At 38.5% G+C, this 19,570-nt stretch overlaps 1 protein-coding gene across 3 annotated transcripts; it reads left to right on the top strand.

Moving 5' to 3' along the window:
* The first annotated feature begins 2,823 nt into the window (after nt 1–2,823).
* On the top strand, nt 2,824–18,286 carry eif4ba (eukaryotic translation initiation factor 4Ba). 3 transcript variants are annotated; one of them, XM_057319747.1, is made up of 15 exons: nt 2,824–2,861; nt 6,202–6,345; nt 8,676–8,881; nt 9,061–9,177; nt 9,421–9,475; nt 9,596–9,739; nt 9,893–10,033; nt 10,574–10,741; nt 10,817–11,057; nt 11,163–11,251; nt 11,392–11,614; nt 12,181–12,218; nt 12,536–12,665; nt 12,914–12,986; nt 17,401–18,286. In XM_057319747.1, exons 1-15 carry the CDS (start codon nt 2,849–2,851, stop codon nt 17,476–17,478), a joined length of 1,860 nt encoding a protein of 619 aa, XP_057175730.1. In that variant the 5' UTR covers nt 2,824–2,848; the 3' UTR covers nt 17,479–18,286. The 3 variants fall into 3 exon arrangements, with proteins under 3 accessions (XP_057175730.1, XP_057175731.1, XP_057175732.1); XM_057319748.1 differs by having other exon boundaries at nt 12,917–12,986; XM_057319749.1 differs by lacking the exon at nt 17,401–18,286 and adding an exon at nt 13,999–14,307.
* The last annotated feature ends 1,284 nt before the right edge of the window (nt 18,287–19,570 follow it).

Below are 19,570 nucleotides of genomic sequence, written 5' to 3' on the forward strand. Positions count from 1 at the left end.
GGAATTAATTCATATCTTTTTCTGAAAGAACCGAGTATAGGTAAAAGGTCAACCCCTTTACAGCCACTCGTACCTTAAACATCTGGTTTACACTTTAACCACGAAACTATGAGTGTCACATGGGCATAATATCAGCTTTCATGAGAGTACAAATGGACAGCATTTTTGGTTTAGTTTGTCTTTCCATTCAATGACAACACTGCCACCATGTGTATATTTTACAACCGCAAAAGACAAGGGAACTGTTACCTTCAGCCACATAGCCTAAAGTCAGATTTTATCGACTGTTTCAGCGGCAACAACATAAACAAACATTGTGTGGTCTAAACTTAACTTCCGGTAGACCTCCGCAAAGAATCAATAACTGTTGAATACTTTTAATTGAATTTAATACAATTAACATACAATAAAGTTTTAATATATATTTTTGCTAATAGAAATGAACTTCGGCCAGGCTGGGGCATCCGATGAAAAACACGCATTGTTTATTAAAGAAAATGCATAATGTATATTACTCCATATTAAACAGGAAACTACTTTTTTTTTGTAGATCTTGAAAATTACAATATTAAACAGATCCAACAACGGAACCATACAAAGAGGAAAAGATACAGAAGAATTTTTTTTAAATAAAAAAACAAAACAAAACATGTATTTCTTCTCCTTCCTATGGACAAATTCTAAATACAAAAAAAGAAAAGAACGAAAAGAGCATACATAGAAACACTGTATGATAAAACAGGAAACTACTTGGTATATTGAGTACCTCAGAGATGACGTATTTTTGTATGCAAACACCGGAAGCGAGGTAGCATTTTAGCACTTCCGGTTTCATCGCTCCAAAGTCTATGGGGTTTTTTGAATGGGTTTTTGGTAAATCGCCTGAAATAAGGTAATCATGGTCCACGGGAAATGCGGTGCTCCATGTGCACTGTTTTTAAATGGATTAAACAAAGCTTCGAGGCAAAATTACTCGAGTTACTCGAGGAATCGTTCCAGCCCTAGAATGTAGCTTGAAACGGATAGCCTGAAGCGCTACTCCTTTTTGGTTGTTGGTGTATGACGTAGTGTTTGGATTATTTGACTCACGTTGTTGACCGTAATCCTATTTGCATTTTAAAGCGACTGAGTGAAAAACGCCATTATTTCCGATTGATGCTATATGCGCCGGATGTAACAGAGCTGGCTGAGATTTTAGCGGACATACGTCATCGCTCCGTGTGCATACACCCAGAATACAAATTTTGGGTAAGCTATCCCTTTAAGAACCAGAGTCAACAGGCATTTGAGAGGACAGAAGCCGGTTCTAGGGCTGTCACGATTATGAAATTTGGCTGACGAATAATTGTCTGATAAATCATTGCGATTATGACGATTAATTGTCTGTTTTAGAGCTTTGACTTTTAATTCTCATACATTTTTTATTCAGCTTTGAAACGACCATATTGTTATGAATATAAAGACTATGTTCTTTAAAGAATTGGGTCATCATACTTAAGGTTTAGGCTTTTACCTGTCAATAATACAACCGCCAAATACTTGTAAATGAAGTAAATTGATCATGTGTGAATTGAAGCCACCATTAAAATACTATCAGTCATAGAAAAGCTTCTAGTCTGTTTTTTTCTCACTTGCAAGACTACAATAAAAGTTTACTTCTATGTTAATGAGATTTTGCTAGACTGGTTTTCACACTGAAATAATATTAAATTGTACCACAAATTATTTTTATGTTATATGTATTAGTTTTTTTTAAGTGATTGTGTTGTGGTGGTACATTTTACAAGTATTGCCATGCTTTAGTTACAATATATACAATAAAATATGCAATATGCAGAAGCACTATAGAGATGTGCAATAATTGGGATGATCTGAAACCATTTCGATGAGGTCAAACAATCGCGATGAGACGATTATTTAATAATCGTGACAGCTCTACCCGTTTCAAAATAAAGACCAATTTCATTTGATGCATTATTCGTAAATTCCGTAGAAACGTAATACTTTCTACTAATATTAAAGTACTTTATTGTGATATACTTAGGCAGTATCGGAGGAAAAGAAAGTATTATCAACGGCCTTGTGAAGCAGGTAACCACACGCGGGTTTTAATAGGACCCAAAAGCATGATTGCACGTGTGATGTCACTTTTATACAACAGTTCCATATAAAACGTTAATATTAAATGACTTACGTTTTAAACACAATGTTGCAGTAACTTGTTTCTACTTCGTCAACGAAAATTGTTCCTAACAAAGCTTAGGCAGGATCAACGCACTGCAGAAGTAATGTTTGTTTCCTAAATGAATCAGTGTTTTGAACAAATCAATGGAAATCTAAAAGAGTGAATCGTTCAATTCTTAAAAAAACGTAACACAAAGCAGTCATTTGTCGTCCCCTACTGGCGTAATGATGTAACCTGTAAAATGAGTAATCCTAAGGAAATATGCTTTTTGACTCTTAAGATACAGTATACGTATAAATAAATACTGTAACAAAGTAGCCAGCTTATTGGCATTTATCTTAAAGACAAATAGCACAATATATATTTTCGATATTAGCAAAAACATTTATTGAATATATTGAAAACATATTGAGACACGGGTTGGGGAGCATGCTTTAAACGTGGTAAACTGCTTACTGCACACCAGCTGTTACTCTGCAGTGTTAAAATTAAGTTTCAGCTTGTGTGACTTTAAAAACTAAATAATATCTTAGGACCATTTAGTGTGTATGAATTTACATTCTTGACGCCCAAACTGATTCGAGCGCGGCTCTGGATGCGCGATGGCGTCACGCAGCAGACCACGCCCCCATCCGGGGAAATGACACGCACTCGTTCTCCAGCATGGCGGCGTCAGGTGAGGACTTTATAGATTTGTGGCTGGGCCGGCTGGGAAATTGCGGGTGCCATGTGTCATTTGTGCTGGAAACATGTACTTGACTGGCAGATGAAGTGTGGTCGGGATGTGAATTAAGCGACGTGGCTGCGTGGCGTGATTTAAAAAGCTTGAGTTGTCAAGGGACGCTGCGCAGGAGCTGGCACCAGCAGCTGTGTGAACGCATGAGAGCATAATAATGCAGTTTATTTACTTTCTATTCAGAGTCACCGTGTAAATATCATTTCAGCAGATAGCACTAACGTTAAATTGTTTCTCAGAAATTGAAGCGCGTGCAGCCCAGCCCGTGTCTTAAGTGCTTGTTTTCATTGCATTGTAGCGCTGTTGTGTTTTTAGTTGTCAGTAATTCATTGATTTGCAGTGTGTGCCATTTAAGCCTGCCAAGCTCTGACGAAATAAACGATCTTCTTACCCAAATGTATGTGATCGTAAATAGTTGAATAAACGCAGGCGCAGAGTCGAGGGAGGGGCTGCTGTAACTTCAGACTTTCCCGCGTTTGTCTTAATATATAAATGACAGTATGTTTGAACATTTTTACCTGTCAAGCTTTCACTTTTGATCTCGTGCAAAGCATATTCACTGCGCTCTCTGTGTTTATCATCTTCACTATCTGGCGACAAACTCTCTGTATTTATTTATCATCTTGACTGTCCCGGGACAAAAACTCTCAGTGTTTATAATCTTCACTGTCCCGGTACAAGCACTCTCTGTGTTTATCATCTTCACTGTCCCGGGACAAACATTCTCTGCTTTTATCATTTTCACTGTCCCGGGACAAACACTCTGTATTTATCATCTTGACTGTCCCGGGACAAACACTCTGTATTTATCATCTTGACTGTCCCGGGACAAACACTCTGTATTTATCATCTTGACTGTCCCGGGACAAACACTCTCTGTATTTATCATCTTCACTGTCCCGGGACAAACATTCTCTGCTTTTATCATTTTCACTGTCCCGGGACAAACACTGTATTTATCATCTTGACTGTCCCGGGACAAACACTCTGTATTTATCATCTTGACTGTCCCGGGACAAACATTCTCTGCTTTTATCATTTTCACTGTCCCGGGACAAGCACTCTGTTTTTATCATCTTGACTGTCCCGGGACAAACATTCTCTGCTTTTATCATTTTCACTGTCCCGGGACAAACACTCTATGTATTTATTTATCATCTTGACTGTTCCAGGACAAACATTCTCTGTATTTATCATCTTGACTGTCCCGGGACAAACATTCTCTGCATGTATCATTTTCACTGTCCCGGGACTAGACATGCCCGGTTAACCGAAAATATCTATCACGTGATTTATGCACAACTTGTGAGTGAAGTACGGTAAAATGCTGCTGCATCCGAAAGCCAGAGGGCGCTCTCGTGCAGAAACTCCAAATACGCGCTGCAGAAGAAGACCTTAACACTAGTAGTAGGAAATGCCTAAGGACATGTTTTTATCACTGATCCTCAAGCCTCCTCAGGTATTTTCATGATAATAAAGTATATTTATAATGATCATGTTTGACGGGTGTTGCTTTTTCAAATGCACGTTATAAGCGACTCAAACTCACACTGCTTTTAGATCGAGCAGCATTTCTACTGATCCCAGAGACGTGCTTCACGGACAAACTACGCATCAATAAAATAAACGATACCTTGCATTATCGCAGCCAGCTCGGTTTCAGCAGGATTTGGTGGTAACCGCGGTTAACCGGGCACATGTCTACCCGGGACAAACACTCTGTATTTATCATTTTCACTGTCCCGGGACAAACACTCTGTATTTATCATCTTTACTGTCCTGGGACAAACACTTTCTGATTATAATCTTTACTGTCCCCATCCCGGAACAAACACTCTCAGTGTTTATCATCTTTCATGTCCAGGGACAAGCACTCTCTGTATTTATCATCTTCAATGTCCCATGACAAACACTGTGTTTATCATCTTTATTGTCCTGGGACAAACACTTTCTGTGATTATAATCTTGACTGTCCTGGCCTCCTGGGACAAACACTCTCAGTGTTTATATTTTTCACTGTCCTGGGACAAGCGCTGTCTGTATTTATCATCTTTACTGTCCTGGGACAAACACTCTTTGTTTATCATCTTCACTTTCCTGGGACAAACACTTTCTGTATTTATCATCCTCAATGTCCCGGGACAAGCACTCTATTTGTTTATTATCTTTACTGTTCTGGGACAAACACTTTCTGTGTTTATAATCTTCACTGTCCCGGGACAAACACTCTCAGTGTTTATATTCTTCACTGTCCTGGGACAAGTGCTGTGTGTATTTATCATCTTTACGTCCCGGAACAAACACTCTTTGTTTATCATCTTCACTTTCCTGGGACAAACACTTTCTGTGTTTATAATCTTCACTGTCCCGGGACAAACACTCTCAGTGTTTATATTCTTCACTGTCCTGGGACAAGTGCTGTGTGTATTTATCATCTTTACTGTCCCGGAACAAACACTCTTTGTTTATCATCTTCACTTTCCTGGGACAAGCACTTTCTGTGTTTATAATCTTCACTGTCCCGGGACAAACACTTTCTGTATTTATCATCTTAACTGTCCCCGGTGTCATGAATTATAGCAGTATGTTATAGACCTGGAAAGGTAACTTAAGCAGAGAAGAGCTTCTTGCATTTTCAGTCTAAACCCATCTTGCCTGAATTATTGTGCAGTGTGCATACATTGGGCTGAGGGATAGTGTTGTTAGAGCGTTGAGTCTTTGTTTTGGTTGTGCGGTGGGTTGTCGTCACTTCACAGTAAACACAGATTAAGTTCCACAGCTTTGGAATGTCCTGACAGTGCAGTTTGTCACAACAGAGCCCAGAAGCAAATAGTAACTCACAACAATGCTTCTCCACGTGTTAACCGTGACACTTTCCATAAGAGAGTGAATTTTGCATGTAAATAACCAGCTTGTTCTTGTCGTCCAAGCAGATTTAGTTTATCTTTACAAGTAACACGTTTTTCTGGATTTCATCTAAATGTAAAGTTCTGTATCATGACTGCATTTCTATAGACCATTTCTGTTTATCAAGCAGAAACTTTTATATCATTACATCATTGTGATATCAACTGGATCACAAACATATTTAATGAATATATAGTTTACAACACCAGAATTATGTTCATAATCCATAATGTTTTACCTCATATTCATGGAACGGAAGTAAATTTATTCATATATTTTTTTGTTTTGTTTAAATTGCTATTTGTATTATTGTGTTACTTTTTTTGCAGGGACATTTGTGTTTGGTTTTAAACTATTTTAAAACATTTTACAGGTAAAAATAAGACTAAGAAGAAGGGTAAGACTCTTACCCTGACTGACTTTTTAGCTGAGGACAGTGGGGGAAATGCTCCACCGACCTATGCGCCTACAAAGCCCACTAGCTGGGCGGATGAGACTGATGACTTGGAGGGAGACGGTGAGATTCAGACTCGATTAAACCACATCATCAACCACATTTCATTTCTTGCGTTATTTGTCTGTCTGCATTGTTCTAATTCACTGAGGGATTTATGCAGGTCAATAGTTGTTAATTGTGTCATGTTAATAGTGCCGTTACCGATAATATGCCTAGTTTACATAAAAAGGCAAATGTTTTTGCCGAGAAGATTAAAGTTACATGATTCAAATACAGGGGCGGTGCTGTTTTAGTGTAGACAGCACCTGGTTAAACTGGTCTGTGGGTGTGAGTTAATAAGAATTCACAAAACATTCTTAAGAAAATTCTTCTTAACTGCCATATTTTTTTAATTACCAAACTGTAATTTAAGAAAAAAAGTTAGGAAGGTTTTGTGTTCCCGAAAAAACTTCTTAAGGCAGTTCTTACATTTTGTTTTTCTCAAGAATGATTTACAAAGCATACGTCATTTCATTTTTATGAAAAAAAAGATGATGTTCTTAAGAAAATATTTGAGAACTTCTTGAGCCGCAGCTTCCTATAATTTATCTTAAGAACAAAGCCCCAGGTGATACCGTGCATAGAAGTTGTGTGACTGTTGAATTTACCCCTTGAAGCCTTTACGCGTTGGTTTTAAAATAAGCCATTTGTCACCTTAGCAGTGTGTCCGAATTAAAATTGATTTTTTAAGATGGTCGCTATAAAAATCTACCAATTAATTAGTAATAATAATAAAAAGTAAATTTGAGCATTTGAGCTGGCATTACAGTGCAGCCTAAAATATGGATAAGTTGAACATGTGTCCTATGGTGTTGACAGCAAAAATAAACTAACAATGAAGATTAATCTCTCTTATGCAGTTTTTTTATTATTAATATAAATTAATAAATAACTTACAATTATTGAACTAGTTTGTTTTTTAAAGGAGTCATATGACACGGCTAAAACGAATATTATTGTTTGTTTTAGATGTAATGTAATGTGTATACACGATTTAAGGTTATAAAAACGATGTATTTTCCACATACCGTGCATGTTTGTATCTCCACTTTGCCCCGCCTCTCTGAAACGCGCAGATTTTTTACAAAGCTCATTGCTCTGAAAAGCGAGGTGTGCTATGATTGGCCAGTTAACTAGTGTGTAGTGATTGGTCGAATACTGCAAGCGTGTGATGGAAATGTAACGCCTCTTACCATATTTGGAACATCAGGTTCCAAAGCAATTGCACTGACAGGTACGCCCACCTTACTTGCGTATACATTTGGGCGGTCTTAGTCCAATCATACCATGAACTGACGTAGATTTGTGGGGGTGTGGTTACACGAGGCGTTTCAGGCAGGTCTGGGTGAGCATTCGCTTTTAGATAAAATGCATCTTTTGTTCCCACACTTTCATTTTTGCAATTTTACGTGTCTAATACATGCATGGGAAACTTATAACACACCAAAGACACGTATTCGCGCCATATGACCCCTTTAAATATTTCCTGTCACACCATAGGACACATACGATATATTTGTCAACTACCTATAGTATCCTAAATATTAGTTTAACAACAGGAAAAAATGCTTGCTGTTTTTAGTTGGTGTTTACAGTTAAAGTCCCAGTGAAACAAAAAATGACAATGCCTATTTTTTCATGAAATATTGCATCGTTTATTGTAAATAGTTTATCAATGTGGGTCAATCTCTTTTTAAAATCCGTGTGCCCTCATAATCTTTAGTTAAAATCTGAAAATGCACTTCCCTGTAATGACTATCCAACACAAATGATGCATGTTAGACGGTTGGGCGGAGAATCCGTTAACTCCTCCCCTTCAACTGTTAGTCTGCTGCCAGTCCTATTTCCGTTTTCGTTTTTATACATCCATCAAATCGCAGACAAAGACAAAAGACATGCCCACTATTTTTCTCATTACAAATTCCATTTCACACGGAAATGCATCAAAATACGGAAGTAAAAACGATCGCAACTTCCGGTTCACAGGGACTTTAAGGCTAAAAATGAAAAACTTTTATGCGTTATGGCAAGTGCAAGTTTCAAAGTACAGGTTTTATACTGTCAACTATAAAAACACAATTTCTGACAGCAGTGATGTCATATGCAAGTGTTTTACGTGTTTAGTCTATAGTCATACATTAAACTATGAAAACCACGATTTTAATACTTTTCATTTTTGTATAAACTCAACCTTAGTTGATTATCTTCTTTATTGCTGACTGTATTACTGTCTAAACTTAAAATCTTTAGATAAGTCAGTATATTCAGTAAGAGTATTAGTTATGTGGTCGCAACTGATACTGAAAATTAACAAATAAAATGATGTAATGTAGTTTCATTTACTTTTACAGTTACTACGTCTTGGCACACAGAAGACGACGTGTATCGTGCACCGCCCATCGATCGGTCCATTTTGCCGACGGCTCCACGTGCTGCCCGCGAGCCCAACATCGATCGCTCCCGGCTGCCCCGCAGCCCGCCCTACACCGCCTTCCTGGGCAACCTCCCCTATGACGTCACGGAGGACTCCATCAAAGACTTCTTTCGTGGGCTGAATGTGAGTTCTCCCTCCTGCATTATTCCTATTTCATTGAAAGTTTTAGGTTTGTTTCTTGTCAAAATAGGGTCTGCAAAGTGACATCTGCATTTTTTTGGCCTGTGCACCTAGTTGGAAATTGTGCAGGGCTTTTCATCAGTTTGCAGAAATATGCTCTAAAACAAGTTTCGTTCATCCAGATGAGTGCGGTTCGCCTCCCAAGGGAGCCCAGTAACCCAGAACGGTTGAAAGGCTTCGGCTATGCGGAGTTTGATGATGTGGACTCTCTGCTGCGTGCACTTAGCCTCAATGAAGAGGTGAGAACCAATTGTCAACCATCTTATTAAAACATACTTTTTTTCTGAGTTCCTCAATATCCGATTTGCTCTGTGAATGTAATTTTGAATTATAAAACTGAGTGTTGATGTTTGGTTAAGGTTCTTTTGACCACATGGTGGCGTATGTCTTCCGCTGCGCTTGTGGACAGTCCAGATGCAGGCTCACAGTTGTGCAATTCTCAGCTATGTTATCATAATAACAATTCTTCTTACTCTCTTTAGAACCTTGGGAATCGTAGGATCCGTGTAGACATTGCTGACCAGTCCGGTGATAAAGGTGTGCATGGACACTGCATAGTGCTGGTGTTATACAGTATTATGCAATTGTCAACCAATGTGTTTTATTTGTGAGAGACATTTTACTTAAGCAGAAAATCTGTTTTGGTGTTCTTCTCAGAGAGAGATGAGCGCTCCATGTCAGGGAGAGAACGTAACCGCAGTGACCGCGACATGGGCCCAGATAAGACGGATTCTGACTGGCGAGCGAGGCCTAAAACTGACGTAGACGACGGACCACGCAGAGATGACGCCTTTGGAGAGCGTGAGTGTTTGTTGGAGCAGGAGTAGATTTTATTTCAGTTTATCAGGTTTTAGATTTGAAGAAAACGAGTGAAGAAATTTATATATCTAAATACCTTACATACTTCTTACCTAAATGGATGAATGTACCTTTAAATCGCTGTGTGCTCTTTAGGATCCAGAGATCGCGATCGTTATGATTCAGATCGGTACCGGGATGGCCAGCGGTGGGACGGTGGAAGCGATCGCTATGATGGAGGGAGAGAGAGATACCGGGAACGTTATGACGAAAGAGACCGCAGGGACTACGACAGAGGTATATAATGTTCTTTTAACTTACACTTCTCCACTAACAAACAAAGGTTATTATTGTTAAATAAAACTATTAAAACAATTCTTTTAAATACATTTTTTGTTAATAAATAAATAAAAACAAGAGAAAGAAAATAAATGAAACTTGTATAGCAATACAACAATAAATATATATATTAATATAGAATAAAAATGAAAGTAAAAAAAAGAAAGAAATACCTAAAAATGCAAATTTTTTTACTAAAATGAATAAACTACAAACGTAAAAAGAAAAAGTAATTCATAATATTAATAAAACTACAATCAAGCAAAAATAACACAGAATTCTGTTTTAACCATATTAATATTAATCTTACACTTTTTGTCTATTTTGACACATTGTCAGTTTATAACTGATCAATTTGTATGTTTTTCGCCTTGCAAAATCTACTGACAATCCTGTAAAAGCCTTTTTTCACCGTTTTTTTAAATTACGATAGTTTCTCCATGTCTTTGCCATCGATAAACATTATTCTAACCAGAGGCTTCTCTCTCATTACTTCAGGCTACGATTCTCGCAGTGGGGGTCGCCGGCCATTCGGAAGCGGTTTCCGCCGTGACTATGGCGACGACCGCCGGGACGATAACCGTGGCAGCGGCGACCGCTACGGAGATCGATACGGCGACCGCGAAGACAGATACGAGAGGCGGGATGAGAGGCGCGAGGACAGAGGTGAGCTCATGCATTTGACCTTTGGCTCTGAGTCACTCATATAAGGTCGTGTAAACAGGCTGCTCCTGTGTTTAGGTTCCCTGCAGAGGCCCAAGCTGAACCTGAAGCCCCGCAGCGTTCCCAAAGAGGAAGACCAGAGCAGCGGTCCGCCAGCGCCGTCAGGGCGAGCCGCCTCTATCTTCGGGGGAGCCAAACCGGTGGACACGGCAGCTAAAGAAAGAGAGGTGGAGGAGAGGTTAAAGAAAGAACAGGAGAGACTGCAGAGACAGCTGGAGGAGGAGAAGAGCAGGGCACCTGAACGCAAGCCCAGGGAGAGGTACAACACACAGACACACATACTGTATGAAATTAACAACAAGCAAAAGCATTCAAGGGACAGAGTTATCATGTTCTCTTTTTCTAATGAACGCTGTTTACTCAGGCATCCGAGCTGGCGAAGTGAGGACCAGGGAGCCGAGCGCTCACGAACAGGAAGTGAGTCATCACAACAAGGAAGCACATCAAGCAGGGGTGAGTAAGTGATCGGCTTTTGCCTGAAATATAACTTTGCCCTGACTTTGTTTTTCAAAAGGATAAATAAAAATAGATGTATCTACAATTTCATTGTTCTTATCACATGGGCTATGATATCCTTTGCTTCTCTCTGACAGGGCCTAGACGTCGGGAAAGTGAGCGCTCTGTGGAAAACGAGGTTTTCAGTAGCCGTGATGAGGAAGCAACCTCCCATGGAAACCAAACCACCTCTAAGCAGGAAGGCCTGCCATTTCAAGTCGTTCTAGCTCCTCCGCCAAAAGAAAACGTTTGGGCGAAGAGAAGCGCCATGAGCACGGGATCCAGTGAGAGTGACACTAAACCTATCGTCTCACCCAAAAGGTGAGTATGTTTTACCCACAATGCAATGCAGGTGAACTGGGACCCATAAAAGAGACAGTGGCCTGAGATTATGGTTTGACTTTTATCAATTCCGATTCTGCTTATGGATTCCGATTCTTATCAATTCCCAGTTTCGATTCCAAAGTTGTAAAAAGCTATCAACTTGTATGGTAATGTAGCCTGCTTATTGTCCGGTTTGCAAAAATTATAAACAGTTTATGAGCACTGTATGTTAAATATGATTATTTTTTATTAAAATATCAGCAGATCACAAGTTAACACATGCACATTTAAGAAAATGTACGCACAGGAATAGAATTTTTAATTTTATATCAAGTATCCGATTCCTAACCGTTCCATTCAGATCCCAAAATTGGAATTGATTTTTGATTCTCAACCCTATCTGAGATCCTATTAAAAGCTCAGGTAGATCAGAAAATACCACATGTTTAGACAGCGTGAATGCATTAAAAACTTTTTGTACCACTATAGACTTAAAATCTGACTTTAGTTTCTTTAAAGGAGTCTAAACAGGACTGTAAAAAGATTTTTGCTTTGTTTTTCAGCTCGACAAGCTCAGCTGATGTTCATCAGAAGAGCAAAGGTAAGATTTATAAAGATGCAAATCTTTTGAGACATGAAAGTGATGCCGGCGTGGAAGAGGAAGTCAATACAAGTCATGACACACTAATGGAAGTCACTAGATCTTTTATAACATCACTATGGATTTTTGTCTTGGTATGTCTGAATCTTTGTGGTCACCTTAACTTTGAGCAGGGGAAGAGAAATTTCTAGTTGCCTCTCCTACTAACACGCGTCTTAAAAATTTGAGTGTTTTGGTGCTTAAAGTAACGGACATCAGATGACAGTGTGATTCATAGAGTTGTCCTCCACACTGATAAACACCAGCTCTCCTTACAGATGAAAACAAATCAGATGGGGTTCGCCGAGATCGGGGTCCCTCTCGGGGTCGTGGTGGGGCCTCGGGCTCTGGAGCAGGCAGGGGACGTGGAGACGCGGCCAGCCGAGACCGACGGAAGGAAACTGACAGGTCAACTTGTTTCGCTGTGTTTTTATGGATAAACAAATGAGAATGTAAAGGCTAGTGGGCAAAAAGAGAACTCTTGAAGTGACAGCTAGAAAAAAATGCTATATGATTTGTTTACTGTAATTCTAAAAATCCTGTAACATTGTAATATTTTAAATGGAAGTGTTTTTCCCAACCAATGGAGTTCTCAGTAGCTCCAGAGTCTTTGTAATAAGTACATGTGCATTTGAGATTCTGTTGTGTGTTTGCAGAAGGGATGTGAAAAGAGAACAAGATCTCAAATCAGCACCAGAGCCAAAGAAATGTGAGGAGCCTCCGAATCATGTGAGTGACAGAGCTAACACCCACAATCCCCCACTGCTTTCTTTCAGACATTCTTTAATCAAAGATTTCTGTAAGGGACGCCTTAATTTAGACAGAAGTGGAGATTTTAATGTCAAGGTCACAGACTGTAATTGTAGTCCTCGCTTGAAACAAACGCAGCTTGATGTAAATATTTACTTGAGTCTAGACACATAATTCAGATGAATTAGAATCCTAGTATCAAGCTGAGGATGTTTTGGCTTGTAAATTGCGAATACTGAAATGTTGCCTGATCCGTATGGATAGTTCACCCAAAAATAGAAATGTTGTCATCATTTATTTACCCTCATGTGATTTAAATCCTGTATGTGACTCTTTCTTGTGTGGAATACAAAAGAAGATATTTTGAGAAATGTGTCAGTGGTTTTGTGTTAATACAATGGAAATCAAAGGGGGCCGCTGTTGTTTGTTTACCAACATTCTTCATAATATCTTCTTTTGTGTTCTGCAGGAGAAAGAAAGTCATTCAGGTTTGGTATGACGTGAGGGTGCATACATTTTTCGTTTTTGGGCGAACTATCCCTTTGAGCTCAGATTGGATACATTCTCCATCATTTGAATGGCTTTTGTTGGGTTTTTAGGCCTAAAGATGCAGACTTTTCTTGTACTTTCTCTCTTGAAAGTTTTGATACTTGTAGATCATGTTTTGTGGTTTCGTTCTTCTGGTCTGTTTTCACATCCTGGTCCATCTGGCTTTTCATGACAACAGTCTTTTTCAAACAAACACAAAATTTGTTAGGATGTGGGTGTCATGGAAGCTCAGATAAAGCAGTTTAATAGGCAGATGGACCAGACTTTAAAAACAGGTGTTAGTTTTAAGAGGCTTTTTTCAGGCTTCATAGCTGACCAAACATGTCTTTCAAAGCAAGTTATTCAGTGAACTACATCTTTAAGAATTTAACCTGGAATCAACAGAGCTGGAACTTAAAGATGTGACCTCTTTATTTTTATAAAGATCTTTGACTCATTATAGGTCAAAATCATTTGAATTCTCAATCCTTGGAAAGAATTGATCAGCTGGAAAGAATTGCCACAGAAGTCTTTCAACAATATTGTTATAGTTGTGTTGTGGACTCTGCTATTTTCTTAAATTGACTTTTAAAACTTCTTTATGGTTATGGTTCTCGTTCCTGGTGTGACTTACATTAGTTAACATAAACTAACGGCGAACAGTGCTTCTGAAGCAATTCCCCGTTCTTAATGTAAATTTCTTAAATTTGCTAATACTTTACTTAAATCAGAAGTTGTATCTGTAAATATGTGTAATAAACAATGAACCAACATCAAGAAACAATTGTATTTGTATTACTGTAACTAACAAAAACCAAGAAATGCTGTAAAAAATATTTTAAATCCAGCGTTATAGATGTGACATTTTTAGTCAAAACTTGAGTGTAGAGTGAAAAGAATGTATTTATTACCAATATAATCTGTTTATATTTTTCGAAACCCAGAGTCCAGACATCTGAAAAATATCAGTCTAGTTTTCTATTTTAAAATAGAGAAAAATTAATGCGTTATGGATGTGACAAAAAAGGATGCATGTTTTTCAGAGACAACATACTTTGGAGGTTTTCTGTGAATTCAAATGTACAAACCAGAAGCAATAATACCAAACAAATAGAGAAGGGATGCCTCTTTATAGAATAAAAACAGTTACTATTATAAAATTTTGAATGTGCCCATTTATGAGAAATATGGACTGTTATGGATGTGACAATTCACTTAAGGCTGGAATACACTACACGACTTTACACAACACGAAAAAACTAGACATCACACACTTGCAGACTTACTGAAATTTTGCAGAGAAAAAAATGGCATCATACACTACGCGATAAATTCTGCAGACTAGCGCAGACTTTCTGCAACAAGTCCAGACTGAAAATCTGGGCAGAATCTGAGCAAAGGTCTTGTAGTGTATTCCAGCCTTTACGGACAATCATGTTTTAAAAACATTGAGACTTAACATGGGTATTTAAACCACCAAACATTGACATCTGACCTAGTATGGTGTAAATCTGGTAAAAAAAAAAAAACATTTTATCTTAAGCTTGACTTTTGCATGCAATTGCCATGTTAGTTTTCTGTTAGCTAATGCATTAACTAATGTTAGTCAAATGTAAACAATTTATTCCTCAAACTTAATGCCTGTTAGCAGTCAAACCACCAATTTTGATGAATATCACCACCTGATTCTATCTAATTATTAGTCTGTTCACTTGAAACTATGTGAAGCACACACAGTATGAATTTATAAGGGGTGATTTACATTTCGTGTCTAAAACCACGCGGAAAACGCGAGCCGCACTGCTTTCTCCTTTTTTCCCAAAGCGCCTATAAGTTTGATCTCTCCTGGCGTCTGTCGAGGCTAAGCAACCATGTGCCACGCTAGCCGTTGAGACGAGGGCGTATAAACAAAGGATATATGTGACCCTGGATCACAAAACCAGTCTTTTAAGTAGCACGGGAACATTTTTAGTAAAAGCCAAAAATACATTGTGTGGGTCAAAATTATCGATCTTTCTTTTATGCCAAAAATCATTAGGATATTAAGTAAAGATCATGTTCCATGAAGATATTTTGTAAATTTCCTACCTTAAATATATAAAAACTTTATTTTTGTGAGTGGATGGTCTGCCACAGTGCCCCTGATTAACAACTTCAAAGGCAATTTTCTCAATATTTTGATTTTTTTGCGCTCGCAGATTCCTGAGTTTTAAGCGGTTGTATCTCAGCCAGATATTGTCCTATTTTAACAACTCATATATCTATAGAAAGTTTATTTATTCAGCTTTCAGATTACGTAAAAATCTAAATTTCGAAAAATTGACCCATAAGACTGGTTTTGTTGTCCAGGGTCACATATGTAGGCCTGTCGCGATGGTCAATTTATCAACTTATCGCACGATATATAAAGTTGACGTCGGTAGTTTTTGGTGATAGTTTTATATATGCTTTTGTTTACATAAATGAATGACATTAACATTTTATCCGATCGCGCTGTCTCTGTCGGCGCTGCCCTGGGCCTGTGTCAAAAGCGGGGCTCGCGCGCACACACACAATCACACGCGCGCGCAGATTCGCACACACGGGCCGGACAGTAGCAGGTGAAGAGACTCGAGGAGTTATACTGCGTTTTCCTGATGAATAAAGCCAGTTTGGGATAGTAATCGACTGGTGTCAAAGCCGCAATCCTCACACTCCGATATGAAAACAAAGGAGTGCGTGAACAAGACGCTCTACTTCTTAAATACGGAGGTAACGAAAACAGCAACACAACTAACGTTAACCTGTAAAGTGATTGAAAACAAAAGCCGCAGTTGTGGCTCGAGAGAGGTCTTACAGACAGTTAAGTTAAATATGACATGTCACATGTATAAATAGACCTTAGACCAATTCCAAACAGCGTTTTTGTTCCTTTGAAAGGCACTTCACGAATGGGACACGAACTCAAAAAGTCGTTCCAGATAAAAAGACATGGTTTTTCGTTGCTCCATTGGGTAAGTGTAGCAATTTTAAACGGCCACATTATGACATACAATCGTGCTGCCCTCTCCAGAGTTCACATATCAAGGGCTCTACTTGCCCTTCACTTCATCATAACGGCTTGTAACGTAAATCATCCAATCAAAATTAAGGACCGGAAGTGTCCGTTTTATTTATTTTAAATATTTACACTCCATTTATTATTTACATTCCAATTTCAATGTCCAAATATTCTATTAAAAGGCCTTTGTTCTTTAAAGGGGTGTACTTGCATTATTATATTTTCATTACTTAATCAGTGGCATAAAATGGAAATAATATCGACTATCACAATTATTTACATTTACGCATTTGGCAGACGCTTTTATCCAAAGCGACTTACATTGCATTATTCTATACATTTGTTTCTAAGTATGTGCAATCCCTGGGATTCGAACCCATGACCTTGGCACCATGCTCTAACCACTGAGCTACAGGAAAACCATATTTCTGATGCCTTTTATCGCCAAACAAAAGGTTGCTATCGCGACAAGCCTAGATATACAGTATGGATTATATGCACTGAAAATACCTTGCAATAACTCTGCTTCTAGATTTATTAATGCTGTGATCATCTGTGTCTCCATCTTCACTGAGCTTGTCTTTAATGGTTGGTTGGTTCTTGTGCACGTGCGGCATTCGGAAAAGTTGAAATATTTTCATCACGATGCGGCGCGTCTAGAAAAACAGGAGGGTCGCAGCGCATGCCCATCGCAACCGCGTCGCCCCCTGTTTGACGTCTACATTTAAAATAACGAATATGCGCGCGCAAAAGACGCGAAATGTGAATGGCCCCTGATATGATCATGCTTCATTTACATCTCACTGTCTGTTCTTGTTTCAACAGAAATTTAGCTCAGCCAGTAAATACGCAGCCTTGCTGATGGATGGCGAGCAGGGAGACGATGAAGATGGCGGAGATTAAGAGGAACTGCACTGGCAATGGTCCAACCTGAATTACAAAATTAAACCTACAGCTTTTGTTTCATGCAGCACTGAAGGACCGGGTTCTGTCCTGTCAGGGAAAAAAAACATTTTTGAAGCTCCTTCTTCATCAGAACCGTATTAAACTAGTGGGAATATACAGGACTTGTTTTAAAGTAAGAGAATGTGGAACGTTAGATAAATGATTATAACTAATTACTTAATGGGGATATTAAAAAAATACACGTTGACAGGATTGAATTGCTGCTGCTCGCGTACATCACAAACTGAGTGCATCTCTAGCTTGGTTGGCTTGTTGAGCGGCTGCAATATGTAGACTCGAGGGGAAATGAGACACAAATCAAATGCTTTTCCCCAACGTTTAGGGCTTCTCGAAAGATCGTTTACAGCAGCTGTGACCTGCATTGTTCGCCCAGCGTTAATAAATCACACAAACTCAGTTTTTACGTCTTAAACTCTTGTTGGCTGACAAGTCGGATTGTTTGTATTCAGCGATAACCGCCGCTGAATAACAGCCGGCAAACGAATCTGAACCGGATAGATACAGTTTGATTTTTCTTTGAACTGCTTTAGATATCCTCTCACTTATGCGTTGAGGATTTTTTTTTGAAAGCCACCCTTTGGACTGATGTGCAATAGGAATGAAGTATTCCTCTGAATCTCAATGTGTCAACGACAGAGACTGCTGCAGCTTCAGGTTGAGCATATATCTAAAGGTAGTGACATGAATGCTTACTGATTCAAACTGTGTACCATCTGAAAAATAATAAAAGACTACACTGAGTCTGTTACGCTTTGTAGGAAGTTGTGAATGGAGTTGAATCCCACAAGGGATGGTTTAAAGGGACGATAACATTAAACATCTCACATTCACTTCCATTCATACGACTGTGAACACAGAGCAGAAGCACAAATATACAGTTGTGGGAAAAATTGAGAGATGTCAGTTTTTCTAAATTTACTATTTATAGGTTAAATCTAGGTAATTGTTATTTTTATAACGATATTTCTCCCAAATTACAAATAAATATTGTTTCTATTTGCATTTATTTGCAGAAAATGAAAACTGGAGAAGAAGGTGAAAAGATGCTCTGTATTTTTTCAGACATCAAATACTGCAAAGAAAACAAGTTCATATTCACTTTTAAGCAATACAACAATAATATTTATGTATTTTTATTAAAAGTTTTTAAAAAATGTGATAACCTACATTTTTATCATGCGTCTTGTCGTGCTGTCAGTGTTTCACATTGCTGTTGAATGACTTTATGTCAATCCTGAGGTTTGATTTGTTGAAATTCAACAGACACTGGACTGGAATGGACACAATACATCTAGAAATCTAGAATCTAGAAAAGATATGGAATAGTCTCTTAATTTTTTCCCACAGCTGTAAAGAGGTTTTACTTGTGCTGTTTGTCAAAGTTCAAATTTGTTGAACTTTGACCAGACAAAAAAAAATGTTATTACATATTTTAGTGTAAACGTGCACACCCGGACTGTGCATACAAGCCTGGTGGGAACTTGTTATAATTCTCATTTCCATGAAAATGTCAAGCATTATAAGAAAGCCATTAATCGAAAGATAAACCATTTATTTTTCTTTTCGTTCTAAAGTGTATCTTCGTGCATCATTTACAGTATCTTCAAAAGCCGATGCTGGTTTCTTGGGTTTCTACACAAAAAGTAAGATAAGTTAGCATATTTAATCAAAGAGATTCTGAATCTTCACATTGTCAATGTTACAGTACATATCAAACTACCATAACAATTCAGTTCCACTGTGGCTGTGCGTCCTCTTCACACCCCTTCATCATGTGACCTTCTGCTGGACGGAGGCCAAAGAATGTGCCCTTCACCCGGCCTTTCAGCCACATTAACTGAGCTTCGGCCCCGAAGGGTCGTCTCTGTTCTTAGCACAGCAACCCTGACAGGAAGCAGACAGGGCCGTGGGATGCGGACGAGAGAACAGGAACCCAATGTTCTCAGAACATCTGCACATGTGCATGACATTTTCTCAGCATCTTTCACTTTCGTATTTTTCTATTTTGATCAGTTTCTCCATGGGTGGT

This window comes from Triplophysa rosa, linkage group LG21 (assembly GCF_024868665.1).
Source record: "Triplophysa rosa linkage group LG21, Trosa_1v2, whole genome shotgun sequence".
Taxonomy (NCBI): Eukaryota; Metazoa; Chordata; class Actinopteri; order Cypriniformes; family Nemacheilidae; genus Triplophysa; species Triplophysa rosa.